This window comes from Antennarius striatus, chromosome 1 (genome assembly GCF_040054535.1).
Source record: "Antennarius striatus isolate MH-2024 chromosome 1, ASM4005453v1, whole genome shotgun sequence".
Classification (NCBI taxonomy): Eukaryota; Metazoa; Chordata; class Actinopteri; order Lophiiformes; family Antennariidae; genus Antennarius; species Antennarius striatus.
The window spans coordinates 28374999-28401804 of NC_090776.1; the positions used below are offsets into that span (position 1 = coordinate 28374999).

At 39.8% G+C, this 26806-nt stretch overlaps 1 protein-coding gene across 1 annotated transcript in view; it reads left to right on the plus strand.

Annotated features, from left to right (window-relative positions):
* Positions 1 to 2096: 2096 nt before the first annotated feature.
* Positions 2097 to 26806, plus strand: part of igdcc4 (immunoglobulin superfamily, DCC subclass, member 4) — a 48118-nt gene continuing 23408 nt past the window's right edge. The window contains exons 1-2 of the mRNA XM_068322093.1: positions 2097 to 2951; positions 17989 to 18300. Coding sequence (XP_068178194.1) covers positions 2885 to 2951; positions 17989 to 18300 — 379 coding nt within the window. The 5' untranslated portion in view covers positions 2097 to 2884. The remainder of the gene's footprint in view (positions 2952 to 17988; positions 18301 to 26806) is intronic.

Sequence of the window (26806 nt, forward strand, 5' to 3'; positions counted from 1 at the left end):
ATATATGCTGGATTATGTTGCTTATGATAAGAGCCATGTTTCTCCCACCACCGATCTGATCTGATCTGACAGTTGAATACCAAACCTTCAATCACCTGTGAAAGGTGTAGCAGCCAATAATGCGTTAACAAAGAGACATAGCATCTGAGTTAAAGCAAAATAAATTAATAAAGCTTACACATACCGTATATATATATATATATATATATATACATTTAACAAGGTTCCATTTCACCGTGAGTACAACATCTGCCATTTCACTGTGAGTACAACATCTGTGAAAACTGACAGTATCAGGACTGCAGCAACTGAGGATAACTCTTATTTATTTATATTTAAATTACTCTCTGTTGCAGATTTTTTTTTTTTAAGAAAAACAGTACACAACCTTCTTGTTGCTGCCAAGAAAACTCCTAAAAACCACTTCATACTGGACCACAAAACAGTTTACACTTCTAGTGTTCTAATTGGTCTCAGTGGACAGACCTTCAAACTTGTAAATATTTTTCTCAGCAATTCATCTCATGCATCGTCTTAGCTATCCTGCTTTTCATTCTTTGACTAAAGAAAGCTGGGTTTGTTGGAAAAAATGGTCTGCCAGTGGTGGAGAACACTTCTTATTTTGTAAAAACAACAACTGTTGTAACAAACTATTGAGACAACAATATTTAATTATAGAGACACTGATATTAGCCACAGTCCATGGCTGGTTTTGCCAGTCTGGAATGACAAATTTCAGATGGGGTTTCAACTGTTGCTGCAGCATGGTGGATTGTGGCTTGGGGAATCAGGTTACCCATAATTAAAAAACATGTCTTTGAGTAGGTTGTACCAACCACTAGATCACCTTTTGTGGTTCTTATAGGAAGTCATTTCACTGCTGGGTCTCTTGCACACAGCCAAAACTCCATCAAAGAATAAACTGTCAGCATTTTATTACACCATTTTTATAGCAATGTCTCATAGATGATTTGTACATTCATATTCTTGTGCTCGTGTTGAGTGATTTGCGAGCAGCTGGTCGTTTGTGTCCATTATTTCTCAGGAGTTGGAGAGGAAAAAGAAGCAGGGAAAGCAGCTTGACCACAATCACAGAGGACACAGCAATGGCATTAATTTTCTATTGCAATTACACAATCCAGCGGCCCAGACATGCACTTTAATCAGACACCTGGGAAATGTATCTCATTTAATCTAGCCATCTCAAATCAGCTCCGTATCAGTATTACACGAATATGAAAAGACATAAAATAACAGATTGAACAAGATATAAGGTAGATATATAAGGTGCTGGCTTCATTTGATAACATGCCCTTCTTCATGCTCTTCAACTGACTTTGTTTCATTTTCAGGTCATCTTCCACTGACTATGTGCGTGATTTCGACACACTATACTCAAGAAGACCTCATTGTTTTGTTTTTTTCTATCATATGTTACTCTTTCATTTTTATTCTCAATCCTAGTGTACTCCCTCTCATTTTGCTTCAAATTTAATTGCACTTGCTGGATACTACAATTTCCTCCTGACATTAAAAAAAAAAAAGATCTTTCATTTCATTAAACAGTAAATTATAAGTTAGAAAAAACACGTCGATGCTCATTTACAGGGTAACGCGTAAAGTCATTGACGTATGGTCCCCTTCTTTGTGTGTGTCCCTCCTGCTTTGGTGAATCTGGCGGTGGTGCTGGTGTCGGTGATGCTGAGTGCTGCACCAGGCGAGTCTTTGTCCGCTCCGTGAAGGCTGGACTCCAGCTGGCTCCCGTTATGTGCAAAAGTCAGTGGGTCCCTCAGCACTCAGTGCAGGAGGCGAGCTGCTTGATTGATTGGGATGAACACCACTAACGCCACCCCCGTTATTCCTTCCACCCCCTCCTCGTTCTCCCCTTGTCTGGTCTTGCTGACGGAGCACATAAACCTATCCCAGTTTTTTTTTTTTTTTAATCCCCAAAATACCAATAGCAATTATTACACAAAAGCGTTCATACAGCAATTGCATGCACACACACATCCGAGTGTGTGCACAAACAATGGTGCATACTACCCCCCCCCCCCACACACACACACACACAGAGTGAAACCGGGATATCCTGGTAATTGTGTGTGATTTAACACGGGAATCTTATGCGCGATTCCACCGAAACATGTGTATCTCCATATCTCCATGTCCACAGACATAACGGGGGGGGGGGGGTCCCAGACACCGGGTTCATTCAGGGCAACACGTTTGCAGTCATGTCAGTTAAGCAGATCATATCCCCACACTTCATTTGTTTCTGACAGAATGGAGCGTTGCCTCCATCGGCTGAATCCCTTCAGACCAAGTGAGAACGAGCGCGTTTTTTTTTTTTTTTTGTTTGGATAAATTGAGTCGCATCTTCTTCTTTTTTTTTCTCTCTCGATGAATCTCCATTGTTGGTGTGAAACAGGGGTTTGGGATCGTAAGTGAGGGACGCGGAGGGGTGTGTTCGAATCACCGACAGCCTTTCCAGGACTCCGGCGACGACCCAGCCAAGCCTGTCTGGTTTGAATGTGCGTGTGCGGGGGAAGTGTGCGCGCACATGTTCGCCCATACGCGCGCACACCCGTGTGTGTGTGTGTATCCGTGTGTGTGTGTGTGTGTGTGGACGAACAACCAACACACACTTAACACTCGTTCGCAACATGGCGTTGAAGCGCCGAGAGACACGACGGCTCTTCCCTGACTAATGCAACCTGACTGCGAACAAAGGCAGGAGACTGTTACCCAGAGAGACCTCAGCAGCCACGGGGACTCCTTTACGCACCGACGGAGACCATAGCGGATTCCAACATATGCATGTCGCTATAGCTGCTTGTATAGACGTACGCTGCTTACCCCTCTGTTTGAAATCCAAAGGCTGTACATGGCGGTGGAGAGTACAATTTGGGTGTTCTGTCTTCTTTCGCTGTTTTTTGGTCCATCCAAGCAAGGTAAAGCGCTCACTTTATTCATCCGCTTGGTTTCCAGTGGAGTGCGTTGTGTGAGGCAGCGGGCCACTCTCCATACACTAACCTGCGATCACTCATAAATGAGTTGTGATAAATAAAAGAGCTTATACAGGATGGGTACGCACCTTGCTCGGTTCATTCCATGTACACTTCGTATTCTGTGCTCACCTCACGTGGTTTTTGTGGTGCGTATTTGTGGTTGTGATACTTCTGGTGTCTTTTCTCGGGACACGAGGCTTCCAGCGTTCCAAAGTTGCAGCGCATTGCTTCAGCCAAGCATCCCCGATTGGAGCGGCCAGAGGGCTCCCAAACGGGACGCTTGGCCGCACGCTTGAATGCCTGTAGGATCGGTCCTGGAATCTCATGCAAAGCAGAACACGCTTGGATGAGTTGATTGCCCTTCCACAAAGAAAACTTTTTTTTTTTTTTTTTTTGTTCTTCCAATATTTTAATTATAGTAATTTCGTTAATAGAAGTTTTCCATTTCCTTCGGCTCAGCGAGTGGTGTGAGATGATTGTGAGGAACAAGCAATAATGTCTTCGAATGGAATAATAGTCTGCAGAGGAACTCGATGAACCCTAAAAGAGGATGTCTGGGAGCTGCAGCGCTAGATGCTCTAACAGTTGTATTTCCCCACACATAGAGACTCTCAAGAGTCGGCGTGAGGAGGAAAGTCTACCCACACAGGTGGGTGAGTGGCTGCAAGAGTGGCTGCAAGATTTACATGACAAAGAGCTGTGCAGAACATCAGTGGAGGTTATCCACTTTCTTTAAAAAGATCAGCCTTTATATTTACCACCTGCATACAGAAAAAATTTTATCACATGGACTGAAAGAAAAAAGAAGAAGCATTTATTATCATACAACTGTACAACAAACTTACAAGGTTAGATGGAGAGGCAGTCCTGGTCCGATGCACCCTGGGCACGCTTGCCACTACAGGCCAACACAACCTAAAGTTGCTTAGATGCATGTTTTTTTGTGATGATGGGGGAAAGCGGAGAACCCAGAGAAAACCCATTCAGACAGAGAAATGCCATTTTGAAAATGCAGGTGTTTGAACCCATGACATTCTTGCTGTGAGGCAACAGTGCTAACCACTATGCCATGTCACCATAAAGCCAAAATGTATGGAACTACTTGAACAATCTATTATAGAAGAGGTACCTGGATACTGATTCAAAGAAGCAAAGTAGGCAAATCACGGAGTTGCCTACGTCTTTCAATTTACAGATGTTTAGAGAAGGTAAAATTAAATCCGTTTCCACTTTTGCAAACGCTGTCACCCAGTGGAGTATATGCGATCAAAATAAAAGCCAGACTGATGGGAAAATGGTCAGAGCTAAGCAGTTTTTAAATGAAAATCACCACATTAATAGACTGTTTATGCATTTATCGGTGACTCAGCCTGAGAGAGAGAGAAAGACACAGAGAGAGAGAATCAGCCAGTGGAAATGGTTTGATTTAACCACTCCTGAATACATATATTTCTCTAGACGTTGTGTATTTTACTGTGGCACAGTTTGAATTATTACAGAAAACAAACCACTATTTCACCATTAAATTTTTAAAAAAGAAAAAGAAAATGCGACTCTGGGTTACCTCAAGGTATACCAGCTCCCACAGGCCAAAATTATGCAATACGGGTGAACTGTTGACTATGAATTGGCCTAAGGCATCAGTTAGACTATCAATAGTTGTTTGTTTTGTATGATGAATTGGGAATAGGACGTATGCTGTCTCCCACGCAATGGCAGCTGGGACAGGCTCCAGACCCCCTGCAATAAGTGGTTACAGAATATAGATGCATGTTATTTTGGTCCCAACTCGTCAAATGTGAGTGATCAGTCCTAGAAAGTGATGATCTGATATCATAAGAAATGTAAACACCTGCTGCGAAACTTAACTTTGATTTCAGTCAAATTTTAACATACCCTCACGAGACAACGTGGGCAGTGTTTCATCTGTTGTACCATATAATACCTGTGAAGTCCATACTTGATATTTCATATTTTATTAGTTTACTTACCAGTGTAAATGCTGCAGTCTTGTTTTCCAATTTTAATTCAGCCCTATGTCTACTGGGAATAATATTTCAATGTGTGTTGTCTGCAGCACATACTCTATATACTGTAAGCATAATTTCCTCTACAAACAGAACACAAATCATTGCCAGTATTAACTTTTGTCTCATTCAGCAGCATGTTTGTCTCGAAATTGTCTGCACATGGGTGTGCTGCTGCAACTGTACTAGTACATGATCTTCTGTGTTGGTACCCAAAAATGAAGTAAGGTAATATTGTGCAGAAGGATTAGTGTTGTCATGAAACATTTCCATAGCATGAAAGAATTAATCCGATATGTACTTACTCCACATGCTTCTTGGCAGACACTACACGTTTTGAGATTTACATGATAATTTTATTGCAAGTTCCATTATTCATGGTTCAATTATGCATATAAAGACCTTAAAAGGGAGGCAACTGTGCCACTTTGACTTCCATTTGGTATTAGTAGTAGGTCAGGGGATGCAATATATAGAGAGTTACATTATCGTGACCTGCAGACAGAAGGAATTACTCCCCTTGAGATCCTCTTGACTAGAGACTGTGGTCACATTATGATAAAATCTCTCGTACGTACATGATGGAGATGCTTTCTATCTCGAGAGGAGTGGAAATTGATTTATTTACACAGAATTATGAAAGCTGTGTGGCAAACAGTTTTGATATATTGTCTCATCATTGTCTGAAGCATTTTCAGTTGAACAAAAGATCACATTTATGAGAATATAAAAATACCTTCAAACAACTTACATGCTGAACTCGGGTTAAATATCCAACACCTACCTTCAACAAGGGTTTTGACTCAGAATTCTGCAACGCACTGACAGCAGCATAATACTTTATGATCAAATGAATGCAAAAATATTCATGATGTTTGCAAAGTAATGAACCCATGATACAATGACACAATCATTTAGGTTGGCTTGATATGGTCATATCTATTTGTGTGCATACTGTTGGGTTTAGGAAGTGGGGAATGGGTGTTTTGGGAACTAGACTATTGGGTGGGGGCTTGGGGTGATTCTGGGACAGGAAGGATTTTGGCACTGGCAGAGCCAAGTTGAGGGCAAGGGCTGTATCTTCATCCAGAAACAAAGAGCCCATATCGAATGAATGAAAATGTGTCAACATCATTTACAAAGACATTTTTGTGTTTAAAATCTGCACATTCAAATTTGGAAAATAAGATCTACACTCCTGCAAGACTTTATGGGTAGGGGAATTTGATCGCTGCAAAACATTTGTACATCCGAAAATTGTAAATATAGCAAGAGTTGCATGATATAATGTCAGTGTCATATTCATAATATTATGAGATCATTAAAACCTGTGTAGAGCTATGAAAAGGATTTTCACTCACAGGTTACAAATTTTATTTGAGTCTGCTTTCACTCTCCTTTACAAAGTTGCACCAGAAATTGTTGAATTTAGCTTACTTGATGTCTTTCCTGTTCACTTTAAATACATCATTTTCCTACATTTCTACCCGTGTGACATGCCTCGATTATGGAGAGAAGTACTTCACATATTTTTCCTTCACCCGTTTTATGTTTGTAATGCTTCTTGTACAGGGGAACTAATTATGAACTGCTTAACCGTTAGAAGCAAATGAAAGGGGACAAACAGCACTGGTGTGAGAATATCTGACTACATCGGAACAGTTTAACAAAGCAAAAAATAAGATGAGTTTAAATTAAAATAAAGGTAAAGCAGCATTTATGTCCATGTTTTGCCATCACCACACCGTTTATAACTGTTTTTCCCTCAATTTAAACCCACCTTTGTTTTCCTATTTTTTATTTCATCTGTAATGAGGGTTAAAGTTGTAAAGTTGAAATGAATGATACTCATGATTACCATGATCTGCTCATTTAGTTAATATTGTAAGTGAACGCTTGAGGAAAATTAGCCCACAAACAGGGATCATACTGCTTAATTGACCCTGTGCAGTGTTGGTGGGAGTGAACTGGGGTTTTTTTTTTTTTTTTTTTTTTTTGAGTCAACCATTTATTCCACATACTGCACCAGGGTACTCTGGGGTGAAGTCCATTCTCTAGCTAAAAAGGATTACACACAGGGTTATATTTGCAGCTTGGTACAGTGTCAGAGGAACATATTCTGAATGTATTGAAGCTTGAGTGTCAAGCAATGAATCAGTTAAAAGAGAGGAATCTGGAAAAGGTTGTGAGACACTGCTTTAGCCACAAATTTCACTAAGTCCAGTGTGAAGCACAGACAGTTGGTTATCTCTGTCCCAGAAGAGGATCATGTACTGCAGGAAAGCCAAATGACATTTAGCATGATTGTCTCATCTGTGCTGCACTGAACTGTGTGACAGTTATTGGTAATTTCTTCTCTTGTCTTATTTCTTATAATCCTTCCACTTTCTCCAATGTTTACATTCACATCATCAATCTCACAGTGATGTGCGGTCAGGGGAGGCAGGTGTCAGTCATTCATTTGTTTTGACTTGCCTTACTATAAAAATGAAAAAAAAACAAAAAAAATTTGGTAACAACGAAAGTTTTTTAATTGTCCTTATTTCTGTGTTACAGTTTGTATGTGTAAATAATTCTGCTATGAGACTTTAAAAATAATCCACTCACTTTTGCTTATTAAATGACCAATAAGCTACACTGTAGGTTTATATGTTTGTAAGCATCTTCATCAATAAGTGCCTCACCAGCCATGAACCTCACCACACTTCACTGAAATCTCAGGTGATAAAGCACTGGATTAATGTAATGCAAAGCAGACCAAGTGATCAGTTTGAATTTCCCAGAAATCAATTATTTATTAACAAACAAGATGGTAACACAAACTTGTTAGATAAAAAAAAGTCTTTGTTATCATAATGATTCATTTCCTTAGAAAATCCTTAATCATACTAATAATATTGTTAATAAGCATTTTGTACAATATTTACAGCAGAAGCAAAAAAAATATCAGAATGGAGTAAATTTTCAACAATGCATCTTTTATCAAAGTCCATACTCTCATATCAGGACTTAGTCTCCCAGATATTTAGAAAAATTTCATCCTATATTTGCAGGGCTGATGCTCGATTCTTTTCCGATATGTATTTACATTATTAGAGTAAATTAGAACCGGTGGGTAGGCGTGGGGCGTGTTACTATGGTTTGGTGCTGAGATTGGCTAAAACCTCCACTGGCTTCTTTGCTGCCAACTGCTTTTGTAAACTATTGATGCAACAATTGTTTTTTTCAACAGCAACAAAAAAAAAAAAATCAGCCAAGTATGCATCCACCCTCAGAATTTATCAATGGCAAACAAAATATCATATGCTGGGCAAACGGATGTACGTAACACCAACCACTGGCAGCTTTATGGAGCTAAAGATTTGGCTTGTTCCTCTCTTTAGCCACTGCGGGAAAATGGAGTCAGTCTCCATCATTAGGTCCCCTAAGAGTTGTCATCTAGGTCTCTTACTAAACTCTGTCATGTTTCAAGCAATTCTATTTTGTTTTGTCTTCCCTGTAGGGCCAGCTGTTCCTGCACACTGGCTGGTAGATAAAATTAAACATTGAATTTGTACAGGGGCTTCTGTTGTCCACGGAAAGACTTGTCACTTAATTGTCACTTGTTACTTAATTTGTTTTCCTTTATAATTTTATTGACATATGAATGATGTGTTTTTGCACTTTTAATTACTATTTTCTGACATAATTTGTGCCTATTGTTGCTGTCGTTCAGTGATTCTGTAAACACACACACACAGATCTTGTGAGCTCAGTGGGCAGAGCTCGGTGGATAGCAGTGCCTGCGGAGAATTTCTAAGTACACATTAGCAGTAAATTAAGTATCTGCATATGTGTCTGTGTGATTGTATTTGCTGAGGTGCATTCACCCTCTGTGCTTGCTTGCTTTGTGTATAAGTGTGGATGTGCCAGCTGCGATTTGTGAGTGCATCTTGATCTCCTCCCCAGAGAGTCTATGCTAAATTAGGATGCATATTATTTAAAGATGCCCTGGGCTGAGTTTCAGCTGGGCATATTTGTGCAGGGAATATGTTGATTTTTAAGGGTCCCTTTGAGCACCAATTCACGTTACCAGATACACCGTCTTCACACCACAGAAGGAGAGGAGGTCTTGAACTCAATTATGTCTGCTATGAAATCAAATGCTTTGCTCTTTTGGGATGTTCAAAGTATTGTGCTGAATTTATTTTGTTAGTGATTCTGAGCCGACCTGAGAAGCTCAGCATCTGCCTGTAAATACAACCTTGTGATCTAATGAGCAATTGAATTAATGTTTCCTTTCTCTGATTTCTTCCATGTAGACCCTTGGACAGAATACTATTTGGACAATGAATCAAAGCATGTATATTTAGACATCATAAAGATTCCTGTTGGTTAATATAAAGGTAATATTCATGTTAAAATATTTGCGGGGTTACTGATAAAATTAATGTCTTTTTTAGCTTTTCACTAGTGGGTTTGAGACATGGAGAAGTTCCACATTTTGTTTAATGAATACCAACACCACTCAGTTCTCTGTCAAATGAAATATATTACTCAAAGGTCAGCTATGGAAAATGTTTTTAATGAACATCCCAGCATTAGCTTAATGTATGAAAGCCTGCTCAATACATTATGCCTTTCATCAGTGCATGGACTGGGTAGTGTCACACAGCAGTCTCATTCTGATTTAACACTGCTGTGTCATTCCCATGTTAGTTTCATTGCTTGCTTTTGTCGACTCTTGGATGAGGGCCTATTGGCCAGTTAACATGGTTATGTGGAGGCCCCATGCTGCTGGGAGGCTCTGCATTCAGCAACATTGCCCTGTGATTGGTGGAGGCTGGACTGGGATGATTGAGCACTTTACTTTGAGCATGAGGGACTGTACTGGTAAAGCCCCTCCTCGCATTCTAGAATATTTTCCCTGTTCTGGTCTCGTTCTGTTCTTGCTCATATTCACACACAGGAGCCATATTTGTATCACCACACTCTTTCTTTCTCATTGTTCACTTTCATGCAAAATGCAGCTCACTGGAGTATGTAGGGTCTTGACACGGTTGCCATGAACAGCGATGGCCTGTTAATATATATCTTGCCTACGTGAATCTTCAAGTGTGTTTCAAGCTTGTGGTAGTAAGATTTATCAAGCCTTATTTATTAGGTGTTGCATGAAAATAAGCTCATGGGTCAATCATTTGGTGTATGTGGGTGTGTATACACCCCGGTCCACACTCTCCAACCTGCACAATTGCCCCTTCCTGGCCTCCCACATTTAATTTACATACAATAGTGCATTAACAGAAATCCCTCAGGGTTGTAATTTCATCCCAAGACATGCATTTATGATTAAAAAAATTTGCATGATCAAAGATCACACAAATGCAATTTTTTTGCAATGTTTTGGACTGAGTATGTATGTGATTGTGGTTAAAATTGCTGAATGTGAGAAGAGACCTGCTGTATCGTCTTGGGAGGAAAAATGACCATAATGGTTAACACCTGACACGGCAGCTGTTCAGATTATGGAGTGACAGGTGGCCTTACTGTGGGTTCAGTCAAATGTTGGGCCCACTGTTCTACTAATAAACACAGCGTTGCAATTTGCCAACAGACACATTTAACTCACAAAGAGGGTTCAATTTGTATCATGCCTAAGAATAAAAAGGTATTGAATTGAATATCAATACAAGTGCATGATGTTCGGCAAGCCATTCCTCCTCTCCCTCATCTCCTGCTATGGTCTGTATCACACATTCATATGTTTATTCACATGCATTGGCTTTCCTTTCCAAATTTGGTAGGAAGAAGGTGCTTTTGCCCTTCCTTCTAGTGATGCTGGAGAGATGAAGATGATCTGAAAAAAGTGAATGGGTTTTATCACAATATTCATAACCTCATATCCATAACTCTTCAGCAAAGGTGGAGTCTGGTGGATCATATGGCAATATCTTTTTCTTTTTCCATCACGGAGGGAGCACCATCATTGTTGATCGATTTAATATTTTTCTGGTTTATTCCTCCATTTACGGCCAGATATATGTCTTCCCCTCTCATGTGTGTTGTAAGTGCTGTGACACCAAGCTTTACCTCACAGAAATTATCTCTGCATGCTTGCATTTGATATAAACCAAAAGCTGAGCATTGTCACTAATACAATTTTGACTGGTTGACTGAAAAAGGTGTGCAGGATACGTCTGGACCACCTCATCATGCTGTGTCTGTACATACTTAGCTACTACTACAGTGCTTCATGTGGTTATTGCAGCTAGAATAGAGATGATTTTTTTGTCTTTCTGTTCATGTTTTTCTCCATTTAGAAGTTCTTTAGACGATAGTATGGAATCCATTTTCTTCATCACTTTCCCATTTATGTTTTCTGAAAGTCACTGTGTTCTCCTTGAACACCTGTGTTCACTTGTGATTATGCTGCCAGGGATTGAGAGAGAGAACGTAAGTTTGTTTGTTCATGTTTACCTTGTAGCTCATTCATTTTCAAAGTCGATGCCTCAGAGTTTCATCGAAATCTTCTAAACATTCATGTGTAGTTTCACAATAGCACTTAATAGTTCCACATTTGAATAGCTTGATAAACTATGTGGAAATGAAGACATAGCCTTGTAGAGCTTGTTGCAGCAAGAATAGCTTAAACATGTAATAATAATAATAACTAGCGGGAACCCGTTGAAATTCCATGATAAAACAATAATACCATACTTCATACCAAACATGGTATTGGGTGCGCTTGGTATTTTAAACCAAACGCACCCATCACAGAGTTCTCCTACCAGCAGGCAGCGCATCCCGGTCTGACCCAGAACTGGCATTGGCGTCTTTGGCGAGGAACGTAAAAGCTCTTATATAACTTCTGGATTTATTGGTAGATCTATAGATCTACTCCTGACCATTGTGACAAAGTACAGGTAGTCCACAACATATGAACTCAGTTGGTTCAGAGAGATTATTCATCAGTTGAATTGTTTGTAATTCGTTATTTATTCAATTTCAATTTATAATCGCCATTTGAGGTAAATTAAAAGCTGTTACTACTTTAAATGCAAGAGTATTACCAGAAAAAACCATAGGACATAAAAACAACACATAGTAAAAATAAAATACAAGTTAAGTTGAGTTAAGTCGTTTTCGATTATTTGTCTGATTTCCAAAAAAAAAACAAACAGTAAAATTGTTTACATCATTTCACGTGACTTAACATTTTTCCACCACAAATATTGAACTCTTAAATTCACTAGAAAACTGTTAAAAGCACATGATTTCATGCATGTTACTCTACAATAAATAAGAATAAAAACATGTAATTCTATTCAAATACATTCACATAGTCCTAAGCGTCACTCGTAATATACACATTTGTTTTAAATTCAGATCAGTTTATAGTAAACCTTTGCTCCTAATCGGTCCAGGAGCTCTGGACCAGTTTTAAGTGCATCCAACAACAACAGCCAGTCAGATGTTGATGTTAATGATCCACTGTACTGTACTGTAGCATTTAGCACGAAGCTTGCCTTTAGAGAAAAGGAAGAGGAGAAAGTGGGGGTAGTTCTTGTAGTTGTTAGAGGCACAGTTGTCATCAGAAACATAATCACTACCACTGTCTTCACTAGTAAAGTATTCAACTTTAGTAAAGTATTCAAAGTGTGAAGCCTGACACTCTACAGAGAGAACAACAAACAACATCAAGAGGGGGAGTCGAGTTTTGGGGATGCGCGTGCGCAGCGGTGCTGCTTGGCTGGAGTGTGGAAGAAAGGGGAACTGCAGGACAATAGTCCGATACGGCATCTCATGTTTGTTTTTATCTCTAAGTCGAATGTTCATAATTTGAGGACTACCTGCATTGATTTATTTTCTCGCTGGCTAGTTTTGGCCACAAGTGCATGTAAGTGCTGAGCCTATTTTTTCACCTTGTTTCTGTTGATGTGTAAGGTAATTGAATTAGTAAACCAAAGCAGCTGAAACAGCAGGCCTGCTCTCGTTGAGCTTGATTTGAGGTTAGGTTTGTGGTATACGGACCAATCACACACAAACACACACATGCTAACGTACACACACACACACACACACACACACACACACACACACACACACACACACACACAGAGTTTTCCTGTTGAATGCTGCCAAGTGCTATCAGTCACACCATCTGTCCCTGTCCACTCAGCCTGTATTTGGTTTTGCACATAGTGATTTTTTTCTGAGATGAATTCCCTTCCAATATAATACGCTGCTAACATCATTCCGGACTCATGGCAATTATACACTGCTTCGATGTCAATTTAGCAGGAGGTACAAGGCAATCTCGTTATCACTGCTTTTGAGTGCTTTAGTGGTTCCTCTTCAGAAAAGCCTCTGTAATCACATTTCACTGTTCTTTTTTTGCTGAGTCTCAAGGCTTCTCTAATCGTGTATGCACTGCTCAGGTCTCAATTTGATTCTGTTATTCTTTGTATTTCATCCTCCTTTTCATTTTTTTACCTAGTATTTTCTGTGTGGCCTCTTGAGAGCCTTCTTGGTCAACACCATAAAATTTCTATTTTTGAAATTTGCCTCTCTTTTTTTTTGTCCCTTAAATTTTATTCCACACCATAAAGAAGTCAAGCTTTTAATTTGTAAAATACCTTACTTCATTAACTGTGAAATGCATACTTACTGATCGTATCTGTGTGTTTAGTGTTTAATTATTAGGAGGTTTCAGCTTTCAGAACGTTCAAGACAGTCTTTTTGAGAATATGTTAGCCTGCCAAAAGTCAGCTTATAGGAAAAAACACAATGGAACAGCCTTTTAGAGCTGCAAGCACAACTTGTGTACAGTATATGTGGCATGTGATCTTAGGTTAAAGAAATATCCATTCATCCATCCATCCGTCCATCCATCTTCAACCACTTATCCAGGGCCGGGTCACGGGGGTAACAGTCTGAGGACGGATGACCATACTTCCCTCTCCCCAGACACCTCCTCTAGCTCCTCCAGGGGGATCTCGAGGGTCAGCCGATAGACATAGTCTCTCCAGTGTGTCCTAGGTCTTCCCCGAGGTCTCCTCCCGGTAGGACATGCCCGGGGAGGCGTCCAGGAGGCATGTGGAACAAATGCCCATGCCACCTCAGCTCGCTCAGCTGGAGGTGGAGGAGCAGCGATTCTATTTATGCGTGTGTGTGTGTGTGTATATGTATATGTATTTATGTATACATTATATACATATAAATTGATGACTTAGTAACAAAGAAAGGACACAGACAAATCTGTGAAAAGAAAAAGTTGTACTGATGTGATTCTTGAACAGAAGTCCAGTTGCATCAAATTCAAACTTTTGAGGATTATGATGACCTGGTCTCCTCCCGGAGACCAGGTCCTCCTCCAGGTCCTCCTCCTCACCTTAAGGTGAAGAAGCGTGTCCAGGCAGGATGGAACGGGTGGAGGAAAGTGTCAGGTGTGATGTGTGATAGAAGAGTTTCAGCTAAAATGAAGGGAAAGGTGTACAAAACTGTGGTGAGACCAGCGATGTTGTTTGGTCTAGAGACAGTGTCACTGAGGAAAAGACAGGAGACAGAGCTAGAGGTAGCAGAGACGAAGATGCTGAGGTTCTCTCTGGGAGTGACCAGGATGGATAGGATCAGGAATGAGTACATCAGAGGGACAGCACATGTTAGAGGTTCTGGAGATAAAGTCAGAGAGGCCAGACTGAGATGGTTTGGACATGTCCAGAGGAGAGATAGTGAATATATTGGTAGAAGGATGCAGAGTTTTGAACTGCCAGGCAGGAGGCCTAGAGGAAGACCAAAGAGGAGGTTTATGGAAGTAATGAGGGAAGACATGAAGGTAGTTGGTGTGAGAGAAGAGGATTCAAAGGACAGGGCTAGATGGAGGAAATTGATTCGCTGTGGCGACCCCTGAAGGGAAAAGCCGAAAGGAAAAGAAGAAGAAGAAGAAGAGGATTATGATGACCTGGATGAATGCATATACGTAAACTATTATGCTACTGTCGTTTGATGGTACCCCTCATCACATGCAGGTGACTATGAGCAAAATGGCATTAAAAACACCTTTTATCAAAGTAAAATATTTGAAATTTAAATGAAGCTTCTCCTGTGGTTTGTGAAAGAATGTAGATAGACTACGCCTCTTAACATAAGGCCAGTCACCTCATACGTCACCTTTAGTACAAGAGCATAAATTAAAGAAATGATGATATTGTTAGCAGTGCCCAACTAACAGATGCATTGCCAATCTTTTTCTCTGCAATAGAATTCAGTTTCTTTGTCACTGTGTGATCTAAAGTTATTAGTGTTACACTTACACTATGCATGTCTTATATTTACTTTTGTTGTATTGAAGTCCATCAAACCACCAATATATGAATGTGTTTTTCATCTTGCTGTTATTGGTAACATCCGAAATCCATTATGAATGACCAAAAGTGCATTTAATCATTTATGTGTGATCTGTTTGCTTCGTTGTATCAGTTGTTTGTCTCCTTATGTCCTGTTTCACCTTATTCCTTCCCTCTTTCTCTTCGGAAACCATTGTGGTTTCTCTACTGAGAATAAGCCATGAACTGCTTGGCACAATTCCATTACAACCCATTCACTGGATCACAAAGCCAATTCTATATCTTAAAGTGCACCCTCTCCTTCCCACCGGCTCCCATTTGTACAGTAAAATAGCAAAATGGCCTCTCCTCAGATCTCCCCTCTTCACCACATTGTGGCCTTATGAAGTACTAGCAGTTATTGTGTATATGTGCTTCTGTCTTTGTGTGGTTTTGTGCATGCATTCCAGTATGAGAATATTTGTAGAAATGCAAGTGTTTTACATAGCCACAAATCTAGGACATAATGAGGTACACTTTGTATGTGATATTGTTTTATTCCCAAAGGAAATATCGACTACTGAAATGTTTGATATACTTGCCTGCTTAGTTTTTTTTGTTTTTCAATCGTTGGAAAGGTCAAATTAGTCCAAGGCTGTGAAAGTGTTATGCTTATTTTGCTGTATTATACAGTATATTTAGTATTATACAGGATAACATGTCCAACACCTGCTAAAAGTAAATATGTAGTAAGTAAATAATGCTGCTTTCTTATTCTTTGTTCACCTTTTCTCAACCCGTCACTTCACTGTTTTGCGTGGTATAAGGCCTCCATGTAGTACAGGCTGATTCTCACCTCTCATCCTTTCCCTAGCTCAGCAGCAGTAATCTGGGAAATAGCTGCTAATGTTTTAATGACTCAATGACACCAAATTTGTTGAAATGAGAGCTGTGAAATGTACTGATGTGGGCTGTGTCAGTGAGTACTCATTTACTTGAAGATGGTTGTTCCTGTTCCAACAAGAGTGTGAGTTTGTTTTGATATTTTTATGCGTGCATGTACCCCTGTTTGTTCCAGGGTTTTAGATATAGGTGTTTGTATAAATCTCTATGTTGTGAGGGGGATTCATAGAGAGGTTTGTTTGATGTTTTTTATTTTCTTGTTAGTCTGTTCCATTCTCAGGTGTTTTGAAGGAGTTCACTTTCTGTTGAAAAGTTGTACTGATTCTTCAACAGAAGTCCAGTTCCATCAAATTCAACCTTTTGAGGATTACGATGACCTGTATGAATGTATATACGTAAACTATTATGCTACTGTCGTTTCATATTCCATGTTCATAATGTCATCACATAACTTTGTTTGAATTGAAATGGTCTTCAAGGAGTTTGACTTGGTTCGAAAACAGTTTTGATTGAAGACTTACATAGGGAAAGCTGAAATAGCTCAATCTGCTGCAACACAACAAAAAATGCACTTAGAAAAAGCTCTAAGGAAAAACAGCTTTAATAAGAAAACAATGTAAACTTCATGAGGAATATAAGCTGAAGATGAAGATGACTTAGACAAGTGAGTCATTGTCTGTTTCAAGTACTAGAACACCAAAAAACCCATTAAATTTCCTAAGTGCGCAAATATTTGACTTTTTTTTATTATTGTTCAGATTTCTTTGATGCAAAAAGCAAATTATTGTACAGATTTTTTAGAATAATTCCACTATTCACTGTATTTTAGAAAAAAAATTGAGTAGAGAAAAAAATTTCAGTTTTTGTTACTGTACGGTCTCTTAGAAATATACCCGCTTGTTAGAAATATAATTTATATGCTATAAAGGAAATGTAATGCTGCATTACAAGAGGTTTAGACCTTGGTAACAAATGCATATTAGATAAGGTTAGTACAGTAATTGACAACATATCTTCATTATTCTAAGAGAAAATATGTCCTTAGTTATGTCTTCCATCCCATTTGCTATTCAACCCTCTTTTCACTAAAGATCTTCTACTTTTTTGTGAACTTTCTTCTTCCTCTTTATTCACGAACGTTATTAGAATAATGGAGTGTGTCATTTATATATTAAAGGTAAAACAAAGCAAGGATAGGTGATGTATAGGTGAGACTGCAATGAAAAGATAGGCAATTAAAGAAGTTTATTCAAGTTTATTAAAGAAATGCATGTAAGTGAACAGTGTTTGAAATAAAAAATTTAAAGTTTTGGTTGGACTTTGAATAAACAATAACACCCTCTTCAAGACACAACAACCACTTTATTTTCAGACCTGCTCCTACCCATAATCCTGAGTCTTGGCTCTTCCCTGACCCTAAATCATCCTGCCTAGGGAATGCTCTTCCTCTATCCATTTGTGCTGCCAGCACTTCAGATTATATTGACGCTATGCTCCAAAATGCTAAATTAACAAAGGCTGCTTTTGATGAAGTAAATAACCAAGTATGATCAATGGCATAGTTATTTGAATACCTGGTCTGTTATCTGTGATATACAGGTGTATATCAGATCCTTTGGAAGTAATGATCAGCCTTTACAGACGTCTGCTTTGTTTGAACACTGATTGTTAGACTTAAGACTTAACTTTGAATTCTGAATATACAGCATATGGTCAACAAATGTTTTATTATTTTGTCCAACACAGAAAAACCTGTTTCAGTGGAGCTGAGCTGTGGGGCAGGGCCCAGCCATGTATTCTTGGAACCAGGTTTTCCCCTCTTGCTGGACTGCAACCTTGGGTCCAGTGACGCACTCTTCAATGTGACCTGGCTTCAGGATGGTCAGCCTCTGCCTCTGGAGGGGGGTGACCTGCAGTATCTGGCAAATGGATCCCTCCTCTTGCTGCCCACTTCAAAGGATGGACACTCACCTCATGGTGTGGAAGGCAGTTACAGCTGTGTGAGCGCCAGCACCCTCGGAGCCTTGACCAGCCGGACCGTCAATGTTTTCCTAGCAAGTAAGTGAAAATAATTATGCAACTTTTTTGCTTTTTCATGTAGGACCCCCAAGTATGACTTTTATTTGCACATTGAAATGCATGTAAAACTGCATTGAGGAGCAGTATGCGTTGTTGAGTTCTGTCTTGCTGTAGCCCTCAAAGTCTTGAGGGAGAGAGACTGAGAGAAAGACACACAGAGGACAGAGAAAAAGAGACAGAGACAGAGACAGGGAGAGAGAGACAGAGACAAAGACAGACAGAGAGAATGAGAAACAAAGAGAAAGACAGACAGAGAAAGATATAGACATGTGATTTGTTATACCCGCCGAAGGAATTTCCATGCATGGGTAGAGATGACATTCGTTCCCCTTTGCCTCAGATGATAGGAGACCTATCCTCTGGTTGTGTGCTAAGTGTCTCAGCTACAGGTATCAACACACTGTTAAAAATGCACAGGACCGGTGGCTGTGAATGAAAGAAATGAATAGGAAGATGTGTATTTGGGGAATGAAAGACAGGCTGTTCAATCACTGCTTCAAGGGGGCCTCTGTATCTCAAGCACTTAAGTGGAAGTCTTCATTTAGTCATTAGCTTTGAGTAAAATGAGACTATCCATTGTGGATGCCCCTGTCTTTGTCAGCTGTCATGTCTATTTATGAGGGTCTGTTTTTTGAGGAACAATAAGAAATAAAGGGGAGGGATGGGGTGTTAAATGAATGGTGGGAAGGTGGAAATAACTGAAGAGAGTTTGTGGTGATGGTGAAAAGAAAAATTTAGAAACCATTAAGAATGACCTTGTGGTGTGTGTGTGTGTGTGTGTGTGTGTGTGTGTGTGTGTGTGTGTGTGTGTGTGTGTGTGTGTGTGTGTGTGTGTGTGTGTGTGTGTGTGTGTGTGTGTGTGTGTGTGTGTGTGTGTGTGTGTGTGTACATGTGTGCATTTGTGTGCAATTTTTGAATGAAATCAGTGGTGAGAGGCTGTGAAAAAGACAAAATAGATTGAAACCAAACTTCCTTGATATTGATGGTAAATGGCGATTTGTATTTTCTACTGTGTCCATTGGTAGAAATGTTGCTGAAGAGAAACCATAGCAGAGATCATATATGTCTAAACTTTTTCGAAATCCACCCGCTTCGGTTTGATTTTTGCAGTGTATAATGCACATGTTCTTGTCGTGAAGCATGCAAATGCGTTGAAAGAGGAGAAAGACAACAGTCCTCTTTAATGTTGGTGAAATATGGAAGTAGAACTTCAGTACTTCATTCTCTAATTCACTCTTGTCTTGGCAAGACAGCGGAAGCAATATATAGTTTGCATATTAACAGATCCATCCAATGGTTAATTATCATTCTGAGAATCTTTTTAATTGGACCAGTTAATCTTACTCATTATAAGGTGAATTTAATTTTCCTGACTCCTATTGTGGTTGATTTCATGAAGCATGGTCTCCCTCATCCATATTATTAATATGATGCATGCAGTTACAAAACACAGAAGTAATTTTTTTATGTCAACAGAGACAGTTTCCACACATTTTTCTGTGGTACGCACAATCTTTGACTTAATGCGGCATTTTTACATTAGTGTATGTCTTCCTCGTCATTTCTAATCTGCATGAGTCACGTGGTTTTACTGAGTTATAAATATGGCCAGTAGAGCAGAAAAAAAATCCGCAAAATGTACAACTTATGCACCCACCTAAGAAACAATGTCAACCAAAAGGGTTACATGCAAGATGGAACAAACAAGTTTGTCAGATCTGCTTTGTTAAGTTGTTGTAAGTCATTACTATTAGCAGATTTGACAGTATTGAGCACCTTTATGAAGTTAAAAAGGCATGGATGAGACATGCCCTGAGTACCTTAAGTCTCTGGATACGCAGGATTGTCCTTGTTGACACATCTCTGTAACATCTCATGACAGTTGCGGACAGTACCTCTGGATTAGTGGGCCAGGGTGGTGGTCCCTCTTCTAAAAAAAGGGGACCGGACAGTCTGGTCCAACTATAAGGGGATCACAGTCCTAAGTCTCAGTTGCTTAAACTGGACCAGCTCTACACTCTTCGAGTGCTTGAGGGTTCGTGTGAGCTTGCCCAACCACCTTTGTGGACCTAGAAAAGGCATTTGTTTGTGTCCCTTATGGTATCGTCTGGGCAGTGCTCTGGGAGCATGGGGTTCGGGGACCTCTCCTGAGGGCTATCTGGTCCCTGTATGACCAAAGCCGGAGCTTGGTTCGCATTACTGGCAGTAAGTCAGACCTGTTCCAGGTGCATGTTGGACATCAGCAGAGCCTCTATCACTGTTCTGTTCATAATCTTTATGGACAGAATATGTAGGCGCAGCCAGGATCTGGAGGGAGTCTGGTTTGGAGACCAAAGGATTTCATCTCCACTTTTTGCAGACAATGTTGTCCTATTTGCCTCATCAGCATGCGCTGAGTCAGTTTAAAGCTGAGTGCAACTTGAGTGGGATGAAGATCAGCAGGCCATGGTTCTCTAATGGTTCTCCTCTCACCATGGAGGAGCTCAGAGTGGTGCCACTGCTCCTCCACAGCTGAGTTGGCTCGTGCATCTGTTCCAGATGCTTCCTAGATGCCTTCCCTCAGAGGTGTTCAGGTCATGTCATACCGGGAGGAAACCTTAGTCAGGACCTAGGACGTGCTGGAGAGACTATATCTCTTGGCTGCCTGGGAACACCTCGAGATCCCTCAGAAAGAGGTGTTTGGGGAGAGGGAAGTATGGGGATCCCTGCTGAGACTGTTGTCCCCACGACCCGGCCCCGGATAAGCAATTGAAGATAGAGAGATAGATTGCCTCCATCTAACCCTGTCTTCTGCATCCTCTTCTCTCACACCAACTACCTTCATGTCCTCTTTCACTACATCCATAAACCTCCTCTTTGGTCTTCCTCTAGGCCTCCTGCCTGGCAGTTCAAAACTCAGCATCCTTCTACCAATATATTCACTATCTCTCCTCTGGACATGTCCAAACCATCTCAGTCTGGCCTCTCTGACTTTATCTCCAAAACCTCTAACATGTGCTGTCCCTCTGATGTACTCATTCCTGATCCTATCCATCCTGGTCACTCCCAGAGAGAACCTCAGCATCTTCATCTCTTCTACCTCCAGCTCTGTCTCCTGTCTTTTCCTCAGGGACACTGTCTCTAGACCAAACAACATCACTGGTCTCACCACAGTTTTGTACACCTTTCCTTTCATTTTAGCTGAAACTCTTCTATCACACATCACACCTGACACTTTCCTCCACCCGTTCCATCCTGCCTGGACACGCTTCTTCACCTCTTTTCCACACTCTCCATTGCTCTGGACTGTTGACCCTAAGTACTTAAAATCATCCACCTTCTAACAGTTTTGGAAGTTATGAGATGCTTAATGGAAATTTGCATACCGCAGTCTGTTTGTTTAGAATTTGTTAGTTACATTATATTACCAAAACTAAATACACTTTAATCCTGTGCTATTGTAAATGTAAAACATAAAAGTAATCAGTTTTATCAGTAACATGACTTGATGTATGTTTTGTTTTTCGGCAGGTAAAACTTTCAAAATGTATAAACTGCACATTCACAGAACTCACACACACCACCACCAATCACCTAACGTCAAGTCCAAATGTTAACCAAACAAAAAATCTTAAGAAATCAATCATGCCATACACACTGTTATGGTTTCTACAAAGCATGTGTGCAATTTCATTGAATTTTGTCCACTATTTTTTAAGCAGATGTAAATACATTATACTCCTTAATAAACCTGTTACAATATTATAGGTACAGACAAGCAGGCAAGAGTAATTCTACTGTGTGTGCCCAAAGGTGATTTCCATATCAATGCAGCTCTGGACATCTCTGACATAATACTGACGGGGCCTGTTCAATTTTATATTAAAGTTTGATGTTTTTCTTCGCCACAGTTCTCTTTGCCCTTATCAGAATGCTAATTTAAGTATATTTGTGTAAATGATCATGTTCTCTAAAAAAAATTGTCATCACATTTTCCTTCTCCATGCATTGCAGTTTTCACAGCATGTCTCTAAGTTACATTAACAGCAGAATACTGTTCCCTGTAAATGTACATCAAAGATTTACAGTGTGCTGTTAGTCAGCCTGAAAGCTGGGTAGCAAAAAGGTCATGGGTGGAATTATCTGCTTGCACAGGGGGAGGGGAAAAAGATGCAATCTGATAGCTGTGGGGCCAAAGTGTGGGGCATAGATAGAGGGACGGACAGACAGAGAAAAACTCAGGATAAAGTAAAGAGCATGGATAGAGAGACTGAATGAGAGAGAGAAATGAAAAAGAAGTCATAAAGTAGGACAGAACTTGCTTTCAGCTCTTCAGGAGGAACTGTCTAAAACTGTGTTTAATACACATAAAGTCTTTGTCATTTGAAAACTGTCGGATATTTTTGACCCTGTACTGTATCTTAGTAGCCTGCTTATTACTGAGGGTCTTATTTTGAAAATGTACTCCAATGTGCCATTACAGATCCAGACAGAGCAATTTCAACTTTGAAAAATCACAGTGGGTGTGTTCTGTCCATTTCCAGACAGACCTGCCATGGAATTTCATGTCAAGGGACACTCACAGAATTGTGGTAATAGAATGATGACTTATTCTTTATTAGATTTGTGGTGAAAGCTGAGCCAGTCACCATTGATCCATCATGCATTGTACAATGTTTCTTCTTCAAAAACCTGCTGTCCTTGTTTGCATTGAGGCAAACTACTGTGCTCGACTGCAACTCATAACCACTCACTCCAGCGTATAAAAAGACAAGTGATCCAGTTGAAGCTGTCTATGCCATGACATGACACACAACAGTAAACACTGAAGTAAAAATAACTAAGTTTACACTTGTATACACCCACACACGGCAGACAGTCTGGCATGCTTTCACACACTCTGGTAGTGTTACAGGTGATTGTTTACACAAGAACACTATGCTGGGTAATGAGTGGAAGTGGTAAGGGTTAATTATGAACTCATGTTGCAAAGCCAGCTATGTAACAGTCATCGCAACATTGTCTGAGATGAATCACCTGTTCTTTGCTGCTATGAGTGAGGAAGTTTGTTTTTTCTCTGCGTGCTCATTGAGAAACTTTGTTCCCAGTGTAATAGGAAAACACAGATGGTCAGTTTGTTGCCATGACCAACAGTTGGTGTGTTCGGGGTAATCTTGGATAGAACACCCTGTTTGTCGAGCAGTTTCTCAGGATATGGGTTTATAAATCTTGAGTTTGGAAACACTTTCATTTGGCTTTAAGTTAAACTTAAAGCAATGTCGTGTGGTAGTGTGGATTGTTGGGACGCCACTATCCCCTTCAATGTTTCTTTAAAGTCAAATTACATAACATTGTGCCTCCACCATTATGCAGTGTTTTAGCCAAGATAACTGCTGCTGTATGGAAGCTATTTTGGCTGGACGACTTGGCAGAGTCCCACTTCAGTCCTGATAGAAATAGTTTGATAGATTAACAAGATTAAACTTACAAGTATTTTAATGGCACTAAGAGGACATTAAACCTTCTGATTACCCCGATTTTATAAATACTAAAAATATAGCAAACATATCGGGGCGGCAGTGGCTCAGTGGTAGAACGGGAAGTAGAGCGGGTCGTCCAATGTTCTAAGATCGGCGGTTCGATTCCCACTCTCACCCAAAAAACACCTGGAGTGTGAGCTGACAGAGAGGGTGCACTGTCTTAATTTCCCCTTGGGGATCATAATAAGTATATAAAGTTAAAAAAAAAAAAAAAATTAAACAGATTTTCAGTAATGTGCCAAATTTCATATACGTAAGCAGCAGACTGTAGTGTAAAGCAAGCTAAATGGTTTTGGCCATACAGTGCATTTAGCTAGTTCATACTAGCGTAATGCAAATAAAGTATCTACAACAATACAAATACCAATACAAAAGCGTCAGGGTTAATTAGCACAGGAGTTGCTTCAATGAAACAGCTGACACCCAAGTACTGAGTAAGTTGCTGAGTCAAATCTTAGGCAAAGTAGAGGTCTTGTTAAGTGTCTCACATATGTGTGAAATTTAATGAAACCTGGGATTTTTGAAGCAATTTGCATTCCTTCTAAATGCTTCTCATCTCTGAAATGAGTTAACTCTGTCCTTGAACAGGCACAACCTGTATGCAATCACATTTCCCTAATACCATTAGAACTATATTTGTGAATGAACATAGAAGAAGACGAAGAGGAAGACTAAGAGCGAGGAGAAGAAGAAGAAAAAGAAGTACACTTTAATGATCCCTGTAGGGAAATTATTATGTTTTCACTCATGGTTAGTCTGTTAGTGCAAATAAATAGTGCAAATAAATCAACATGTGGCATGAAAATAAATTGGAATACAGAATGGCACGAAGTGCAAACTTTGAACAAAAGGGTAATTACCTTGTTATGACAAGAGGTACAAAAGCCTTTGAAAGCCATGTCAAAGTTTTTCTAGTTTCTTTGTCTGTTTCAGCTTCAGAGCTGCACATTTACAATTTGAATGTCTTATAGCAAAGCTTGAGAAGAAACACTTCTTTTCACTAAGCCTTGGCAAGTTGACTGATCAAAACGAGTGTTTGTCCTACAAAGAGTGGCCCTTTACCAATAGATATTTTTGTTCCTTGTTACATTTGAACCATAAAAACATTACTGCTCTTTGAATCACATTTTATTTTTAAAACAGTACATCGATGTACCAGTATTCATTATTTGATGCTATGAATTTTTTTTATAAATTTGTTTTTCTTCAAACATACAGCAATTATGTAAAACCTTTTACAATTTATACAATGGTAACACTACTATTTATTATTGTATTATAATATCTTATTTTAAATCATCATTTAGAACCATCAAGAACAGTATTTTCCGCAACCGTAAGGTGCACCTGAAAGCCTTTAATTTTCTCAAAAACCAACAGTGCGCCTTATAATCCAGTGTGCCTTATATATGAAAAACGTTTTTAAAATAGGCCATTCATTGAAGATGAGTTCTCGGATAACTCAGGTGTCAACCACATCTGTGAATCAGTTGCAGCATTTCCAGGCACCTATCGGTAGAAGTGATTTGGCTCTTGAAATTTGAGAAAAGGCTACATACTGTAGTTTTGAATGCGATCTCTTTCAATCTAGTGGATGCATAATGCAGCCAGAGCACTACACTAGTTTCTGTTCTATGCACCTTATAATGCAGTGCGCCCTGTTACGGTGAAAACAGTTTTAAAATAGGCCATTCATTAAAGGTGTGCCTTATAGTCCAGTGCACCTTATAATGTGGAAAATACTGTAATTGCTAAAATCCAGACGATGCGCAATCATAGTGTGGATCAGGTGTAAATTACGATAGTTCTTTAGTTTTGCTCCACATGAAGAAAACATCTTACAGACTGTTATATATTAGTATTACTGATATTATGTGTAATTACCGTTTTGCTGTTTTGCCTCCTTTGATTGCCTTCTGTGTCTGCTTTCTCTCTCCGTGTTCCTTTGGAATCCACCCCCAACATTTAGCTCAGAGCTAGAGGCAAAGTGACTGGTGCAGCTAACTAGTTGTGTTCTTAGTGTCAGAGGTTAGGGGCCCACAGCCAGTGCTCGCTGCTGCCTCCTGGTGCTCAGTATAATCCACAAAGTGTGTGTGACTGAATGTAATATGTAACTTGGAGCCTTGTTAAGATTTCATCTAGAAAAAGAATTAATCTTGCCAAGCCTGTTGATATCACAAAAATAATAACATTCAAGGGTATTTAAATGATCTGTGAAAAGCTACAGTTAAACAGCAACTCTAATCATCTTAAATAATATGACAAACAATTACAAGCAATGTGTTATTTTTCTGTCCTACTTCTACCACAGACAGTTCAGTGCTCAGCCTTCCTTGTATTTTTGGTTTAATGAAGGTGACTCACACTGGTTGTTCATAAATGTTAGATGGTGTCACAATGGTGTAATGTATATATATCTTATGTAATAAAACATCAAATTATAGCATTATACAGGTGCATCCTTCCGTATAATGCTATAGGGAAGGATTACCCGCTTCTTTCTCTGTCGTGGGTCGTGGGGTTGCGAACTTGGAGCGTGAGGCGAGGTACACTCCGGGCACGATACCGAGCCACACAAAAGCTCTGGGGTGCAATTCACCTTAAGTGCTTGATTTTGGAGGTGGGAGGAAGCTGGAGAGCCGGGATAGAGCCCACGCAGGCACAGGAAGAACACACAAACACTGTGCAGAGCTGGACTCGAACGCGGAGTCGCCTTGTTGTGGGGTGACAGCGCTACCTACTGCGCCACTGCTCAAAAAAGGATATTTCACAAGATCAGTTAAAAAAAAAAGAAAAGATTTGTAATACAGATAAATCTAAGTTCTATAAAGTGTGTAAATTGATGCACTAAGTACTTGATCCAATATCTTTCTGCATGCATTTCTACACTACTTTGCGATACATGCCATTGATCAGCCTGTGGCAATGCTACGGTATTATGGAAGCCTAGGTTGCTTTGACTGCAG